The sequence below is a fragment of the Cebus imitator genome, unplaced genomic scaffold (genome assembly GCF_001604975.1).
Source record: "Cebus imitator isolate Cc_AM_T3 unplaced genomic scaffold, Cebus_imitator-1.0 Scaffold8, whole genome shotgun sequence".
Classification (NCBI taxonomy): domain Eukaryota; kingdom Metazoa; phylum Chordata; class Mammalia; order Primates; family Cebidae; genus Cebus; species Cebus imitator.
The window spans coordinates 11,044,824-11,063,021 of record NW_016107323.1 but is presented as its reverse complement, the minus strand read 5'-3'; the positions used below and the strand labels follow the sequence as shown (position 1 = coordinate 11,063,021).

Genomic DNA, 18,198 nt, shown 5'->3' with positions numbered 1-18,198 from the left:
GCCATACGACTACAACCATCTGATCTTTGACAAACCTGACAAAAACAAGCAATGGGGAAAGGATTACCTATTTAATAAATGATGTTAGGAAAACTGACTAGCCGTATGCAGAAAGCTGAAACTGGATCCCTTCTTACACCTTATACAAAAATTAACTCTAGATGGGTTAAGATTTAAACATGAGGTCTAACACCATAAAAACTCTAGAAGAAAACCTAGGTAATACCATTCAGGACATAGGCATGGACAAGGACTTCATGACTAAAACTCCAAAAGCAATGGCAACAAAAGTCAAAATAGACAAATAGGACCTAATTAAACTTAGTTTCTTTTGCTGTACAGAAGCTCTTATCAATAGAGCGAACTGGCAACCAACAAAATGGGAAAAAATTTTTGCAATCTAGCCATCTGACAAAGGGCTACTATTCAGAATCTACAGAGAACTTAAATTTACAAGAAGAAGAAAAAAAACATTAAAAAGTGGGCAAAGAATATGAACAGACAGTTTTCAAAAGAAGACATTTATGCAGCCAACAAACATATGTAAAAGAGCTCATCATCACTGGTCATTAGAGAAATGCAAATCAAAAGCACATTGAGATATCACCTCACACCAGTTAGAATGGTGAACATTAAAAAAAATCTGGAGACAACAGATGCTGGAAAGGATATGGAGAAATAGGAACACTTTTACACTGTTGGTGTGAGTATAAACTAGTTCAACCATTGTGGAAGACAGTGTGGCAATTCCTCAAGGATCTAGAAATAGAAATACAATTTGACCCAACAATCTCATTACTGGGCATATGCCCAAAGGATTATAAATCATTCTGCTATAAAGACACATTTACATGTATGTTTATTGAGGCATTGTCCACAATAGCAAAGACTTGGAACCAACCCAAATGCCCATCAATGATAGACTGGATAAAGAAGATATGGCACATATACACCATGGAATACTATGAGCCATAAAAAAGAATGAGTTCACGTCCTCTTCAGGGACATGGATGAATCTGGAAACCATCATTCTCAGCAAACTGACACAAGAACGGAAAACCAAACACCGCATGTTCTCATAAGTGGGTGTTGAACCATGAGAACACATGGATACAGGGAGGGGAACATCACACACTGGGGACTGGAGGGTGGGGGGCTAGGGGAGGAATAGCAGTTGGTGGGGGGATTGGGGAGAGATAGCATTAGGCGAAATAACTAATGTAGATGACAGGGCGACGGATGTGGCAAACCACCACCATGGCACATGTATACCTATGTAACAAACCTGCATGATCTGCATATGTAGTCCGGAATATAAAAGTATAATAAATAATAAACCACTTAACAAAAAGCAAGGTCCAGATGTGTGCTATCTTGGTGACTTGGAATATACCTTGGCTATTAGCATACGTCTATAAATACAGAATTACTGTACCCTTCCTTTTTCATTTTCAAAATATAAGAGATATTTAATAGACCAGGTGCAGGGGCTCACACTTGTAATCCCAGCATTTGGGAGACCAAGGTGGGTGAATCACTTGAGGTCAGGCATTCAAGACCAACCTGGCCAACATGATGAACCGCCACCTCTACTAAAAATACAAAAATCAGCTGCTCGTGGTGGCGTGTGCCTGTAATCCCAGCTGAGGCAGTAGAATCACTTGAACCCGGGAGGCGGAGGCTGCAGTGAGCCGAGATCACACCACTGCACTCCAGCCTGGGCGACAAAAAAAAATATATATATATAGATAGATAGATAGATAGATATAATTTCTGAATAGTTTTAGATTTACAGAAGAGTTGTGAAAACCTTACAGAGCTCCCGAGTCCCCTGCACCCAGGCTTCCTTATTGTCAGTATCACTCTGGAACGCCTGTCCCGATTAATGAATCAATACTGATGCCTGATGCATCCCTCAAGTCTATGCTGTAGTCAGATATTTTTTTTTGTTTGTATCTAATGTCCTTTTTCGGTTCCAACATCCCATATTTGGTTATTCTTGAGGCTCCTTTTGGCTGTGGCAGTTTCTGAGACTTCTCTTGTTTCCGATGGCATTCACAGTTTTGAGGGGTACTATGCAGGGCCAGAAAACAATTCAAACCAAAAGTCTTGCCTCAGAGGGTCTGGCTGGGCACAGGGTTGGGTGCCAGGGACAGTCCATAAATCAGATGCAATCTCTGCTTTCATGGAGAATGCTGCTACTGCGGGAAACCAACATCAGGCACAGAAAAAATAGGAAATGCCAGGTCATAACAAGACTATGAAAAAATGGACTACAGGGGGATGAGAGGGATGGGGTAGGATGGAGTCGGTGGTGCCCTTTAAGAGAGTGTGGCCAGGGAAGGCTTTTCTGGGAAGATGAACTTTGATGGGAGATCTGAGGGAAGTGAGGGAGTGGAGCCATGGAGGGGGAAAGGTGGTCCAGGCAGAGAACATGGCAGATTGCAAAGGTCTCGGGGCAGAAGACTACAGGAAGGGGAGGGGACCAGCAGGGAGGCTGGAAGGGATGAAGCAAAGTCAGAGACTGAGGTGAGACCTTCTTCTTTTGGTCAGCCCCTGGGGGCACTGGTTAGCTTTTGTTTTAACTAGACTGTAGAAGGAAAGGACAGAACAAGGGGACCAATGAGGGCGCTGCTGGAATAACATGGCGGGAGGATGGCTTTGGCGGGCTGAATAACGTCCTCCAACGGTGTCCACGTCCTCATCCCTGGAACCTATAAGTACATGGGCTTCTACAGCAAACGGACTTTTTCAAGTGATACATTCAGGATCTTGAGATGAGGGGATGACCTTGGATTATCCAGGTGAGCTCGGTGTGTGACAGAGGTGCAGCAGGAGGGGCGGAGCGAAGAGATGTGACCACAGGTGAGAGGGTCAAAGAGAGAACTCTGAGGATGGAGGGAGGAGCTGGGAGCTATGGGAAACATTCTCCTCTGGAGCCTCCGTGGGAAGCAGCTCCACCCCCCACCTCGGCTTTGGTGTTTCTACCGTCCAGACTGCAGATCGTCAACGTGCGTGGTTTTAAGCCACTAAGTTTGGAGCCATTTGTTCCAGCAGCCACAGGGAATGAATACAATAAGAGCTTGGACTAGCTTGATAGCAGGGGAGACAGGGAAAAGATGATGTGTTCGGCAAATCTTTTGGGAAATGGAGTTGGTAGGACTTGCTGATGGGTTAGACACAGGCTGAAGAGTGAGGGGTGGGCTCAGGACGACCCCTAGGTGTCTAGCCAGAGCACCTGGGTGCCCATTGGTCCCGCTCATTGGGACCAACTGACACAGGAAGGAAATCAAGTTTGCTTTCCTCTCCTCTCTCCATTGTCTTCTAGAACCTTCTAGAATCCCTCCCAATTACTGGCCTTTCTCCAGCTGGGAAGTTAATTCCTTCAGGGACCAGACACTACCTCTCTCACACCCTCAAGTACATATAATTATGCTTTTTGTTTTAGGGGGTTTCTGTTTTGTTTTGTTTTGTTTTTGAGATAGGGTCTCCCCTTCTGCTGCCCAGGCTGGAGTGTGGTAGCACAATTATAGGTCACTGCAGCCTTGACTTTCTGGGCTCAGGTGATCCTCCCACCTCAGCCTCCCAAGCAGCTGGATCTACAGGCGTGTACCATCACACCTCACTAATCTTTGTACTTTTTTGAAGAGACGGGATCTTGCTATGTTGCCAGGGCTAGCCTTGAATTCCTGGGATCAAGGGATCCTCCTACCTTGGCCTCCCAAAGAAGTACCCTGATGAAGCCCAGGGATGGAGCTGGCTTAGACGACACTAAGGTTTTTAAACCTCTAGGTATAATTGTAGAGCCTGGCCTGGTGGCATCTTGGTGCCCCTGAATTAGTTCTGCTGGGAGAAAAAAGGAGGCAGGAGACAAAACAGGAAGGCTGGAGTTCAGCAAGACTAGTAATAATGTTAGAACGTGGCTGCTTATTAAATGCAGGGGAATATATGGCCGAGAATGGTCCCTCTTCCCCACATGTGGCGACCATATTTTCTGGACCCAGAATTGGGATGTGGGGATTTGTAACGGGCATTCCATTTTCTTTTAATACCTTCGAAAGACCTTCTGATTTGTGAATTTTTTTAGGGCAGGCTACATTGAGTTGTACATTTTAATAAAGGCAGTTCATGAAAATAGTAAATACATGAAACCAGGACTGGCTGGGCAACACTGGCCTTCTTGTAAAAGGCTAATATCTCAGGGCTGCCTCATAAAGCCTGCCTCAGCCCACCCTAACCAGGGTCACCGTGTGCAGCAAACAACCCCCCAGTTGTCATTTAATTCATATCACATATCAATAAATATCTGTTAAATATCACAGTGTGCAGGAAACAACCCTCCAGTTATTATTCAATTAAAGACATAACAATAAATATCTGTTGACTTTGAAACACAGTGACCCATAAGTCATCGACTCCAGGCTTGAGGGTACATTTTTACATGCATGTGTGTTTTAATTGAATGGATAGTCTACACAAGACAGAGAGAGGGTGAAATCTGATCTTCAGAGTAAACTACTACCAAGCAAGCAGATCTCATGGGCCAAATAGCAGCCCCCCAAAAGATATGCCTACATCCTAATCCCCAAAACCTGTGAATGTGACTCTTTATGGAAAAGGGGTCTATATCATTAGCTAAAGATCCTGAGATGGGACTGACCTGGATTTAGAGTGGTTCCTAAGCCCAATGGCAGGTGTCCTACTAAGAAGAAGCCTAGGGAAGTGCTTTTGACTCAGACACCAATAGTGAAGAAGGTCATGTGAAAACAGAGGCAGAGATGGGAGCTATGCAGCCACAAGCCAAAGCGTCCCTACTGCCACCAGAAGCTGGAGGAGACAAAAAAGGATCCTCCTCCCTCAAGCCTTTGGAGAGGCCATGGTCCTGCTGACAGCTTGATTTTAAATTCCTGGCTTCCAGAACTGCAAGACAATACATTTCTGTTGTCTGAAGCCATCCAGTTTCTGGTAATTTGATACAGAAGCCCTAGAAAGCCAATATACCCCGTAATCCTGTAACTTAAAACTACAGCTCATGGGCTGGCTTCCTGGTTTTGTAAATAAAGTTTTATTGGAACACGGCCACACATGTTAGTTCTGGATGTGTTCAAAATACGGCAGCAGGGTGGAACAGTTGCATTAGAAACCACATAGCCACAAAGCCTGAAATATTTGCTCTCTGGCTTTTTGAGAAAAAGTTTGCCAATCTCTGATTTAAAACATGTACAGGCTAGGCATGGTGGCATGCACCTGTAATCCCAGCACTTTGGGTGGCCAAGGCAAGAGGACCACTTGAGTCCAGAAACTTGAGACCAGTCTTGGCAACAAAGCCAGACTCTGTCTCTATAAAAAAAAAATTTTAAATTAGCTACATGTGGTGACAGATGTGTGTAGTCCCAGCTACTTGGAAGGCTGAGGAAGGAGGATCACTTGTGCCCAGGAGGCTGAGGCAGCAGCAAGCCATGATCACACCACTGCACTCCAGCCTGGGCACAGAGCATGACCTTGTCTCCAAACAAACAAAGCAGGCAGGGCACAGTCTCTCATGTCTGTAATCCCAGCACTTTGGGGGGCCGAGGCAGGTGGATCATTTGAGGTCTGGAGTTTGAAACCAGTCTGGCCAACATGGAGAAACTCCGTCTCTACTAAAAATACAAAAAATTAGCCAGGCCTGGTTGTACATGCCTGTAATCCCAGTTACCATCTCAAAACAAAACAAAAAAATTCCAAAACAAATATATAAAGATTTATTAGTCTCCCACTTCACCCCTCCAAAGTAATCCTTCAGAAATCGCCACAGTTAATATACATGCTTGTTGACTTTACCCTTCGGTTAAGTATAAATATATGCAGATGTAGCTGATACATGATTAATATTTGAATGTATTAAAAATAATAGGTAATTTTTTCATAATGAAATATCAAAATTTCAAAAGGTTCCTTAAGGTAAAGGACATGTCCATCCACCTGAATACCCACTTCCCGGGTCCCTTCCCCAAGCAACTGCTGTTACCACTTCCTCATGTATCTTTCAAAATCACCTTTGCTTACGTAACACACATATAGTGTCCCTTCAAATTCCTGTGTTGGAGTCTTAATCTGTCATACCTCACAAAGTGACATTATTTGCAAATAGAGTCTTTACAGAGGTAACTATGTTAAGATGAGGTCATTAGGATGAGCTCTAATCCAATGTGACCAGTGTCTTTACAAAAAGGGGAAGTCTGGACACAAACTCACACACACAGATTGTCACGTGGAGATGAAGGCTGAGATGGGGCGACGTGTCTACAGGCCAAGGTGTGTCAGAGACAGCCAGCACACCACGAGAAGTCAGAGAGGGAGACACAGGCCCTCATGGCTCTCAGAAGGAACCGGCGCTGCCAACACCTTCGTCTCAAAGTGCTAGACTCCAGAGCTGCAAGACAATTCATTTTGAAATTTACAGGTACCCTGGCCAACAAACATGACAAGCATCTATGTATCCGCTTCCACCCCCTCCCTTTTTTTTTTAACCTAAGTGACAGTATAGGTAATACATTACTTAGTATATCGCTGGTTTTCACTTAACTGTGTCTTGGAGATTGTCCCATGTGCTGGTTCTTCTCCAGTCGTCCGTCTCCCATTCCCTGAGCCTGCTCCTCCATGCTGCTCTGTGCCCTAGATGCAAACTGTGTGCACTGCAACACCTGCGATCACGCCCCCAGCTTCCCGTTGGTTCGGCCAAGAGGAGGCTCCAGCAGGAAACGGCAGTTGGGAAGAGAAAGAGGGGACAGGGTATTTATCCCCAACACACACACACACACACACACTTGTGGTTTCACACTCTATCTCTCTATAGCTCTAGTCCTTAAAGTACGTCCCTCTTCCACGGCTCCTGGCCTCACTGCGATCCAGGGATGACATGCCCAGCTCTGCCCTTCAGCCCTAGGGGTGGTGATAGCCCCCCACTGTTGCTGGGCCCTGGGGTTTGGCCATCCTTTGTTGGTTCCTTAACCCTTCCTGTATACATTTTCTACAGCTGCTGTCTCAGATGACCACAAATTAGATGGCATCACAATGCAAAGTTATTCTCACAGTTCTGAAGGTCAGAAGCCCCAAACTACCAGCAGGGCCTTGCTTCCTCTGAAACTTCTAGGGGAGAAGCCTTCCTTACTTCTTCCAGCTTCTGGTGATTCCAGGTCTTCCTTGACTTAGGACTGCATCACTCCAGGTTCTACCTCTGCCTACAGATGGTGTTCTCTGCAACCTTTCAAAGGACATTTGTCATTGGATTTAGGGTCTACCAGGATAATTCAGGATGATCTCATTTTGAGATCTTTAAGCATATTTGCAAAGACCCTTGATATGGTTTGGCTGACTCCCCACCCAAATCTCATCTTGAATTGTAGCTCCCATAATCCCCACCTGTTGTGGGAGGGACCCAGTGGGAGATAATTGAATCATGGGGGTGGTTCCCCCCATACTGTTTTGGTGGTTGTGAATAAGTCTCATGAGATGTGATGGTTTTCTAAGAGGAAACTCCTTTCACTTGGTTCTCATTCTGTCTTTGCCTGCTGCCACGTGAGACATCCCTTGCTCTTCTGCCATGATTGTGAGGCCTCCCTAGCCATGTGAAACTGTGAGTGCATTAAATCTCTTTCCTTTATAAGTTACCCAGTCTTGGGTATGTCTTTATTTAGCATGAAAACAAACTAATACAACCCTTTTTGCAAATAAAGTCACATTCACAGCTTCCAGAGGTCAGGATGCCCCCAGTGTGTGTTGGGGGAGGGGAATCGTTCATCCCATTACACTGCCCACACTTCTGTAAATAGTTTCTTGTCCAGATAGTCTTTAGTTAAATCCTTTTTAATATACATCTGTGTCCTGCTGACTGATGCATTTCCTTCAGAAACATTTACAGCTACATACCGACCTCTTTTTAACAACTGCATAGAATTCTCTTGAATGGACAGATCTTAATTTACAATTAGCATATATTTTTTTCTTTTTTTTTTGAGACAGAGGCATGCTCTGTCACCAGATGCCAGACTGGAGTGCACTGGCGCGATCTCGGCTCACCGTAACCTCTGCCTCCCAGGTTCAAGAAATTCTCCTGCCTCAGCCTCCCGAATAGCTGGGACTACGGGCACGTGCCACCACACCCAGCTAATTTTTGTATTTTTTAGTAGAGACGGGGGGGGGGGGGGGGGGGGGGGGGGGAGGTGGTCCACCATGTCGGTCAGGATGGTCTCAATCTCTTGACCTTGTGATCCGCCCGCCTCGGCCTCCCGAAGTGCTGAGAATGCGGGTGTGAGCCACCGCGCCCGGCCCACTTTGCCCATTTCTACGAGGGAGGCAAAGGTCCCTAATCTTGCCCGCTTTCTCAAGCCAGTCCTAGGGCTCCATAATGAAAATAAAATAGAAAAAAGGCGAGAACCTTAACACCAAGCGGACTCGGCGCCATCCCACGGGGATATTGGAAATCCACGCCCCCTGCCGCCTTCGCCGCTGCACTGGCGTCTCCAGGATCCCTCCGAGACCCTGCGACTGCGCAGAACGCAAGCGCCAGGCCCGCCCCTTGTGGAGTGTGACTTCCCTTAGTAGCTGGGGCTTAACCACGCCTACTTCCGGACGGGGCTGGCCGAGGTCTCAGCCACATGACTGTGTTCCGGCTGGGCAATGATGGCGGCGCCCAGGGCGGTAGCGTGAAAGTTGTTGGTGGAAGCACCGTCCAGTCGTGTTGGAATCAAAACAGTGGGGACCCTGCGCCATGTCGCGACTGATTGTGAAGAACCTCCCAAATGGGGTGAGTGCAGAGGCAGGACTTGGGAATCTGAAATGAGACCATCCGGGAACTGTGTGGGAGGAAAGAGATGCCTGGAGAGAATCGAAGAATTTTGGGGCAGGACTCCGGGCGAGTTCTGAACTCAAAGGGGGCAGGATTATCCGCATTTGATACCTGAGAAAGAGGAATAGTGATTGCTTACGATTTCACAGCCGGTTGTTTGCTACCTGACTCCTAACCCAACTCTTCCTAGGGAGGTGACAACTCCCACCTTGTGGCGAATGCCCTGCTCCCACAACCCCCTTCATTCGATCACTGTTTTTTAGTTGTTGACCTGGGACATGGTCCGACATTGTATTTATATTCCTCTTCCAGTCAGGAGACTGTTGGGTAAGACATGAGGAGTATTAATCTGCGTACCTTCTTTCCAATTCCCACTTCCATCCTTAGGGCAGGTGGGAATACTGAGTGGGTAAAGGGGCTTTACAGCATTTATCCAGTAAGTGGGGAGTGGTGACCCAGCTGTGCTTTTTTGTTTCCCTAGAGCCAAGCACAGAAGCGGGCGCATGGTAGGCAAAATAGGTGAATGCACGTGATAATAGATGATTAGATTCAGTGGACTCGAATGGATCATCCTTTTTTCTCGCGCGCGTGGTTTTTTGTTTGTTTGTTTTTTGTTTTTTGTTGCTGTTGTTGTTTTTTCTTTAAGACATAGTCTTACTCTGTCGCCCAGGCTGGAGTGCAGTAGCGGTCTCGGCAATCCCGGCTCATTGCAACCTCCGCCTCCCAGGTTCAAGCAATTCTCCTGCCTCAACCTCCCGAGTAGCTGGGACTACAGGCACGCACCACCACGCCCGACTAATTTTTGTATTTTATTAGAGGCATGCGGTTTCACATGTTGGCCAGGCTGGTTTGAAACTCCTGACCTCAGGTGATCAGCCTGCCTTGGCTTCCCAAATTGCGGGGATTACAGGTGTGAGCCACCGCCCCTGACCCCTATTTCAGTTTTAATGTTGTGGGGTTTTTTCCTTTCCTTTTTTTTCTTTTCTTCTTTGTCAGGTGGGAAAGACTTGTGACACAGAGTTTTCAAAATTCAAACACTATAGTAGTGTGTAACATGAGTAGCAAAGTCTGCTCCGTCCTACCTTCCCTCTCTGTCCATGAGAAACCGTCTTCATTGATTTGTGTTTAGGACTCCCCCACATGTATCTCTGTGTATTCAAGGAGTGTGCTCTCCTCCTTTTCACCTGCCTGCCCCGGTGACTATTTGCTAGACATTGACTATGAAAAATGAGGAATTTAGATTATCTGTTCCTCCCTTCAGCGTCTGTAATGTTCTTGTTTTTAATTATCCTGTCATCCTCTCTGAGTAGTATACTTAAAAATACCTATTACTGCTCCGTCCATCAGGTTAGGCAGTGTGTCTTGATGCCTTGATTTCTGGAATGAGGATTTTTAGTCTCGCTGCACTTCCTTTCCCTCCCAAATTCAGCTTTGTTGTGCTTCATGGTATAGTTGACTCTCTTGTCACTGTTTGTCTTATCTCATGAATGAAAGAATTACAAAACAAGGGCAATTGCAGCTGATACTTTGAGAGTTTACTGTGTGCCAGGTGCTTTAGGTAAAGCAACTCATTCAATCTTCACCATATCCCCGTGAGGAAAGTTTTATTTTTACACCCATTTTAAAGGTAAAGAAACCAAGGTACAGCGAGGTACAGGGATTTGCCTGAGGTCACACTGGTGTAATTTATAGAGCAGTTATTGAATTGAGCAGTCTTTTTCTACAATTTGCATTCCTCACTGCAACACCTGACTGTCTCTTAGCGTGATTGCCTGCACTGGTCTTAATTATTTTTTCAACAAATATTTAGTAGTGAGTACTTGTCATATTGCCAGCACTGTAGATAGTGGTGGATAAATCTGGGTCCTTATTTTTGATGGGACTTGAAGGCTAGTGGAAAAGACAGGCGCCAGATCGTTATGGCGCGTGGTGCAGGGTTTGACGTATGAACTGGGTGCTGTGGGAGCACAGCGAGGTTGCTTGCCTTGCTCATCTAAGGCATCTGGGAAAGGCCTCTTGGAGTAGGAGATGGTTGAACTGAGAATGAGGAGTTAGCCAGGGCCTATCTTGGGAAATGTCAGCCACAGGGGACAACCAAAACCTCAGAGGTAAGAAGGCTGTGAGGACTTTGACAAGATGTGGTGCTGAAGGGGTTGGTGAGGGGCAGATCTTGAAGAGTCGCATGTTTTCCTTTAGGTGCTTGTCCTTGAGACTCGGGTACGAGAAAGTCACCAAAAGGTTTTTGGCAAAGGAATGATGGATTCAGACTTGAGTCAGGTCTCTCCCAGGCACTGAGGACTTGAATTCACTGTCTTTTATATTTCTAAATTGAGTCACAAACCTGGATCCTGTAGGCCCTGGGCAGATCATTCATCCCTTATGAGTTTCATTTTCTCCTCTATAAAATGTGGATAAAAATTCCTAACTCACAGTTTTGATGAGATCAGTTAGTAAGAAGCTACCTCAGAAAATGTCTTCTGGCTGGACTGCTAAGGCCTCTAGCTTCTTGCATTTTTAAATTTGTTTTGGCTGTTTGTGGGGCAACTCCACGACCACACACAAATCACCCAGTATCTGCTTAGAAAACTGAGGTGTGAGGGTAGCCTGGCTGCAGTGAAGACGGCAAGAAGCCAGGAGCCTGTTTTCACAGTACGGGGCTTCTTGACCTAATTATAATAATATTAGCATGTTAGTTTTTTAGTGCAGCTATAGCAAATTAGCACAAACTTAGTGGCTTAAACAATCCAAATGTATTACCTTACAGTTTTGCAGGTCAGAAATCCTAAAATCAAGCCTTTGGGAGGTCTGCAGTCCTCCTGGAGGCTCTGTGGGAGTATCTGTCCCTTTGCCTTTTTTCACCTTCTAGAGACACCTGCCTTCCCTTGGCTGATAGCTGTGTACTACATCTTTGGAGCCAATAGCACAGCATCTTCCAGTCTCTCTGTGTTTCCATCTTCTCTGACCTTCCTGCTTCCCTCTCATAAGGACCCTTGAGGTGACATTAGACCTGGCTGCATAACCCAGTTCATCTCTCTGTCTCCACATCCGTCATACCCGCCAAGTCTCTTTTGCCATGTAAGGTAACATGTCCACAGGTTCCAGGGATCCGGATGTGGGCATCTTTTGGGGGGCTTCATTAGCAAAGGTTTATATAGCTTACCATGTCTGTTCATTCGTTCGCCTATTCCGACAGGTATCTATTAGGTATCTACTATGTAGAAGACATAACACTGCTTCTATAATTGGTCTTATGGGAGCCTCATAGAGTAGGAAGATGTCATTTGCAGCCATATGAGTTTTGATTTCCACATCAGTGAGTGTTTAAAGGACTTTTTCAAGGCCACACAGCCCGCTAGAGTCAGAGCTGGAACCTGTTTCTAACTAGAAAAGCACACTCTGCCCCTCTTCATCTAAGGCCTCCCTTAGAGAATCTCGTGGCCTCAGGTTTCCAGCCCATTTTGTCCCCGTGCTCTGGGGACTTTCCAGTTCATCTCTCATTCCTCTCTGTCCTAGATGAAGGAGGAGCGTTTCAGGCAGCTGTTTGCCGCCTTCGGCATGCTGACGGACTGCAGCCTAAAGTTCACCAAAGATGGCAAGTTCCGCAAGTTTGGCTTTATCGGCTTCAAGACGGAGGAAGAGGCCCAAAAGGCACTGAAGCACTTTAACAAGAGCTTTATTGACACATCCCGGATCACAGTGAGTGGGCGGGAGTCTCACCCTTACCTGCCTGTGGAATGGGACGTTGTTTGATCTTTCACTCAACCCTTGAGTTCAAAGACTGTCCCCTTCACTTTGTGATGTCTTTGGTCTTCTTTCTCACTGATTCACCTACTTTCATGTGCATGAGAACCACCGGAGAGCTTGTTATAACAGTTTCCTGGGGCCGTCCCCAGAGAATCTGATTCAGTGCATGGAGGCAGAACCCAGGAATCCACACATCCAGCAAGCTCTCAGATGATGCCCATGCTGCTGGTCTGAGGCCCACACTTGAGAGCCACAGCTGTACCTCATTCATTCACTCCTGCCTTTAGCAAGCACTTAATGCTGCAGGGAATTTAGAGAAAAAGGTGATGCCTCAGCCCCTGTCCTCCTGGAGCCAGCTACCTCTGGGCAGGCAGGGGGGCTGACAGGTCAGCACGCCACTTTGGCTGAGTGTCATCCATGCTGTGATAGGGTGAGCCCCAGGGACCGTGGGAGAACAAAGCTCTCTAGCCTGGCCAGGGAGGAGTCAGGAAAGCTTCCTGGAGGAGGGGGCTCCACTCAGGCCACTCGTGTGTATTTAGTGACTTTGTCAAAATATCTCTAATGCTTTGTTGAGAAGGAAAAAACATGATGGACAAATCCATGTATGTCTGGTGTGATCCCATGTAGACACAATCATATTTCTCCATCCATACATGTATGATAAATGCATAAAAGGCCATAAGATAGGATTTGTACCAAAATACTAATCATTCCTTTCTATAACTAATAGGCATTGGAGTACAGTTTTTTTGACTTTGTACTTTTGTATAGTATTCGAATTTTGTACCACGAGCACATGTCATTCTTACAGAAATAACAAGCCTATTTCGAAAGTGTGCACAAGAGATTGTAACCGGCCAGGTGTGCTGGTTCGTGCCTGTGACACCAGCGCTTTGGGAGGCTGAGATGGGAGGATCACTTGAGGCCAGAAATTCAAGACCAGCCTGTGCAACAGAGCGAAACCATGTCTTTACAAAAATAAAAAAATTAGCCAGTCATGGTGACTTGTGCCTGGAATCCTAGCTCTTCAGAAGGCTGAGACAAGAGGATCACCTGAGCCCAGGAGTTTGAGGCTGCAGTCAGCCATGATCATGCCACTGCAGTACAGCCTGCATAATGCAATGAGATCCTCTGTCTTAAAAACAAAATAGGTTGCAACCAGCTGGCAGCTCCTTCCCTTGGGGGCAGTGGTTAACTGTGGCTGGGAGTGGCTTGCGGCGACGGATGCCCCAATAACCAGCGCTTTCAAAGCCTTTTCAGAGGAGCGTATTGGAGGTTTTGGGGCTGGAACAGGGCATCATCGGCTCAGGCCGGGTCTCCATTCTTCTTCCATGCCTCCACTGGTTACCCCATTGTCCCTATCACTCTCGAATTGTTCTCTGGAGCCTGATGAGCTCACCTTATGATAATTACCCCAGGGCAGTGTGGGGTAACCCTGGTAGCTGCTGCTGCACGTTGCCTTGCCCAGACCCTGGTTGAGTGCTTGGCCGAAGTCATCTCATGCCATCCTCATGCCGCCCTGTAGAGTGGATGGTTAGGAACTCAGCTTGCAGAGCCCAGAGACTCTCCGAGTTCCAGTCTTCACTCTGTCACTTACTACCTGGGTAACCCAGGGCAATTGACTTCCTGGTGCTTCAAATTCTTGGTCTGAATTGTAGAAAGTCCTGGCTGTCACTGATGTGAGAGGCCTCAGTGTGTCGGTACTTGCACAGCACTTTAGACAGCACCTGGCATGTGGAATTCCTCAGTAAGTGGCAGTTATTGTCTTTACGGTATTACTCATAGTGATAGACCATTAAAGTGTTACATTCTAGACTTGAAGGAGAAGGAAGCCCAGGCTAAGCGGTGAGGTGTAATCTACTTCAGCAAACTCAGCTAGGAAGTGCCAGTTGTCTCAAATGCCCAAGCTCCCAGGTGCTGAAGGACAGCACCCAACCTGGGTGCCGTGGCAGGTGCTAAAATCACTCTTTCCCACACAGGTGGAGTTCTGCAAGTCGTTCGGGGACCCGACAAAACCCAGAGCCTGGAGCAAACATGCCCAGAAACCAAGCCAGCCCACGCAGCCTCCAAAAGACTCTGCTACTCCAGAAATTAAGAAAGTATGTAAAGGATCACTCTAGCCCCTGTCCCCAGTTCCATCAGGGTAGCCACTCCCTTTGGTTCCCAAAGATGGGCCTTCCCCGAGCAATGCATTTCTGTTTCCTAGCTCCCTTCATCTGTGTGACCCTCACCCTTTATGCCTTCTGTTTTCAGGACGAGAAAAAGAAAAAGGTGGCAGGTCAATTGGAGAAGGTGAGAGTCTGTCCTCTTGCCCAGGAAGGAGGGAGGGCAGCAGGTGAAAGAGGGTGGGGCTGGGAAAGGGAAGAGGCTGGAGAGGGTGGAGGCTGGAGAGGGTAGAGGCTGGGAGAGGGTGGAGGATGGAGAGGGTAGGGGCTAAGGAGAGGGTGGAGGCTGGAGAGGATGGAGTCTGGGAGAGGGAGGAGGCTGGAGAGGGTAGAGACTGGGAAAGGGTAGAGGCTGGAGAGGAAAGAGGCTGGGGGATGGAGGCTGGGAGAGGGAAGAGGCTGGAGAGGGAGGAGGCTGGGAGAGGGAAGAGGCTAGAGGAGGTGGAGGCTGGGAGAGGGAAGAGGCTGGAGAGGGAGGAGGCTGGGAGAGGGAAGAGGCTAGAGGAGGTGGAGGCTGGGAGAGGGAAGAGGCAGGAGAGGGAGGAGGTTGGAGGGAGTAGAGGCTGGAGAGGGTGGAGGCCAGCCCTGGTGAGCAAAGAGCTGTGCCTCTGGTCTCCCCTGGCCTTGTCTCCATGGCCTCTTAGTTTTGTCTGGTGAGGAGTCAGCTCTGCCTTCCTCAGAACTGACTGTGCTGAACCTCAGGGTCCGCTGGAGAATGGGGGAAGTGAGCTTGCGGAATCTTCTCACCCTCTTAAGAGTCAGAAACATCAAGCCCCACCTGAGCCTTCTCTGCCTCTTCTCCCTTTTTCCTGTGTCACTGCTGCCCGGGTTCCGGTGCCACCAGCTGAAGGAGGATACAGAATTCCAGGAGTTTCTGTCGGTTCATCAGAGGCGGGCGCAGGCAGCCACTTGGGCGAACGATGGCCTGGATGCTGAGCCATCGAGAGAGAAGAGCAAGCCGGCCAGCGACTACCTGAACTTCGACTCCGATTCCGGGCAGGAGACTGAGGAGGAAGGAGCCGGGGAGGACCTGGAAGGTGAGGGCCTGTGGATGGTGTGCTCCATGTGCACGGGCCTGTGCTTGCCACTGGGCTAGCGGGCACTAGGGGCCCCTCTGTGCCAGATGCTAGGAGTCAGGTGAGCCCTCAAGCTCTCCAGTGGGGTGATGATCCCTCAGCAGGTACATCTGCCTTCACTGATCCTAGCTATGCAGTCAGTCACTCACTCAACAAATACTTCTTGAGCACCTACTATCTGCCAGCCATGCTTCAGGCATTGGGCTTATGTTGATAAGCAAAAGACGGAAGAGTCTCTGCCCCGTGGAGCTGCGATTATGGTTGGGGAGAGAAACAATAAAATATAAGTCCACTGTTGGGTGTATGATAGGATGATGCATGCTACAGAGAGAACGCAGGAAAGGGGGACAGGAGAGTTAGCAGGGAAGGTGAGGGACTGAGCCTTTATTCTCCGAAGGGGTTTGTGGTGGGCAAGGGAGCAATTGCAACACAGGACGATACAGCTGGAAAGTTGGGAGTTGATTTGGGTGTAAAGGTGAGAGGATGTGCATTTAGTGCAATTACGCCTGGTAACATTTCTGCTGCGCTAAGTTCCCATCTGAGGAACTCAGGAGACTTAGTGGGCCACAGGAGGGGAGGGGAGAGAAAAGGGGTTCCAGGCAAGGGAACAGCACCGCAAAGACAGAGGAAAGGGACGTGTGTGGGCTTGAAGGACGCGAGGTGGGTGGGGTTGGCAGGAGCAGGAGGCGACAGTGGAAGAAGCCCGCACGGCCAGCCCTGATGAGGAGCCTGGGTTTCACAATGTGTGACACAGAGAATATCAAAGCTGCGGTAGCCTCACCCCATTTGGCATTGCTAATCAGAGCACTTATGCGGGATGCTGGCCACAGGGGCCATGGATGGGGTGGGTGTGGTGCCTCAGGCCTCCCACTAGGAGGACCATCTGCCATTTGCTGCCTCCAAACTCCGGTTTACTCATAGCTATCACTGATCCTAGCCTCCCTGTTTTTCCAGAAGAGGCAAACCTCGAACGGAAGGCAGCTGTGCAGAAGGAGCTGTCGGACATGGACTACCTGAAGTCCAAGATGGTGAAGGCCGGGTCATCCTCTTCCTCAGAGGAAGAGGAAAGTGAAGATGAAGCCGTGCACTGTGAGGAAGGGAGCGAGGCCGAGGAAGAGGGTTCCTCCACCACCCCAGCCCTGCAGGAAAGAGACGGCAAGGGTGTAGGCCAAGAGCAAGGAATGCCAGCTGGGAAAAAGAGGCCACCGGAGGCCAGAGCCGAGGTGCGTGTGTATCCCGCGGGTGCCCAGGGAGGAGGTCTCTGCTCTCTGCTTGCCCATGGTCCCCACAGCTCCTCTGTTAGGAGAGTGGAATGTGGAGGAAAGACGCAACTCTGCCGTCCGAAGGCGCCTTCTGATCTCGGCCATGCTGCTTGCTTCCCATGTGTCCTTTCTTCATTTCTTTTCTCTTTGTTTGTTTGTGATATGGAGTCTCGCTCTGCCACCCATGCTCCATGCTGGAGTGCCTGGTGCGATCTCAGCTCACTGCAGCCTTTGCCTCCCAGGTTCAAGTGATTGTCTGCCTCAGCCTCTTGAGTAACTGGGATTATAGTCATGCGCCACTACGCCCAGCTAATTTTTCTGTATTTTTAGTAGAGATGGGATTTTGCCATGTTAGCCAGGCTGGTATCGAACTCCTGACCTCAAGTGAACCGCTCACCTCAGCCTCCCAAAGTCTTGGGATTACAGGCATGAGCCACTGCACCCAGCCTCTGCATTTATTTTCTGTTGCTAACCTGGAGAGGTCACCTGCTTTCCAGAAATTGCCTATAAGTAGGGTAACAACTAAATGATGATCCACACTAAGTTGAAAGTGAGATGCGAGTCCACTGGGGTGCCAGGCTGTGGATGTAGTTACTGTAGGTCTGATGACTACAGATAAAGACAGACTGGAGCAGCCCCGGTCAGCACACCTGTATCCCTCCTGTGGGGCAGAAGGAGCTGAGTGATGACTCTGAGCCGTTATCCTTTGTATTAAGTAGCAAAGCAGGCAGAGGGGCGCAGGCCAGTCATCAGCAGTAACGGGAGGATCAGCTGAGCCCGCACCACACACTGGGCACCATATCTGTCATGCCATTGCACCTCATCACCATCTTGAGGGCAGGTGCTGCTTTTGTTCCATTTTACAGGTGAGAAAACTGAGGCCCAGAGAAGAAAAGTGCCTCACCCAAGGTCACAGCTGGGAAGTGTTGGGTTCAGAATTTAGTACCAGGTCTGCTGGGTCTAAAGTCAAGATAGTAAATGTGGGCACTTCCCTGGAGGTCAGCCAACTCATCTCCCACCTGGGAGTCCTCTCTGCATCAGAGACGGGGCAGTTTGACATGTTGTCCAGGTTCCCTCCTTTCTCTGTGAAGTACGGTATGGCCTCTCTCCCTGCCCAGCCT

The 18,198-nt window shown here is 48.2% G+C and overlaps 1 protein-coding gene and 1 long non-coding RNA gene across 2 annotated transcripts in view; one reads left to right on the top strand and one right to left on the bottom strand.

The window, feature by feature from the left end:
- Positions 1 to 5,679: 5,679 nt before the first annotated feature.
- LOC108314499 lies at positions 5,680 to 8,524 on the bottom strand. The gene is made up of 3 exons (XR_001829498.2): positions 8,420 to 8,524; positions 6,569 to 7,246; positions 5,680 to 6,415 (listed from the first exon to the last, which is right to left on the bottom strand). It is a non-coding gene; the product is annotated as an uncharacterized LOC108314499 (long non-coding RNA).
- An 82-nt stretch (positions 8,525 to 8,606) lies between these two features.
- The window catches only part of RBM19 (RNA binding motif protein 19), a 141,322-nt gene continuing 131,730 nt past the window's right edge, over positions 8,607 to 18,198 (top strand). The window contains exons 1-6 of the mRNA XM_017543392.2: positions 8,607 to 8,788; positions 12,344 to 12,526; positions 14,554 to 14,673; positions 14,828 to 14,866; positions 15,584 to 15,776; positions 16,770 to 17,038. Coding sequence (XP_017398881.1) covers positions 8,753 to 8,788; positions 12,344 to 12,526; positions 14,554 to 14,673; positions 14,828 to 14,866; positions 15,584 to 15,776; positions 16,770 to 17,038 — 840 coding nt within the window. The 5' untranslated portion in view covers positions 8,607 to 8,752. The remainder of the gene's footprint in view (positions 8,789 to 12,343; positions 12,527 to 14,553; positions 14,674 to 14,827; positions 14,867 to 15,583; positions 15,777 to 16,769; positions 17,039 to 18,198) is intronic.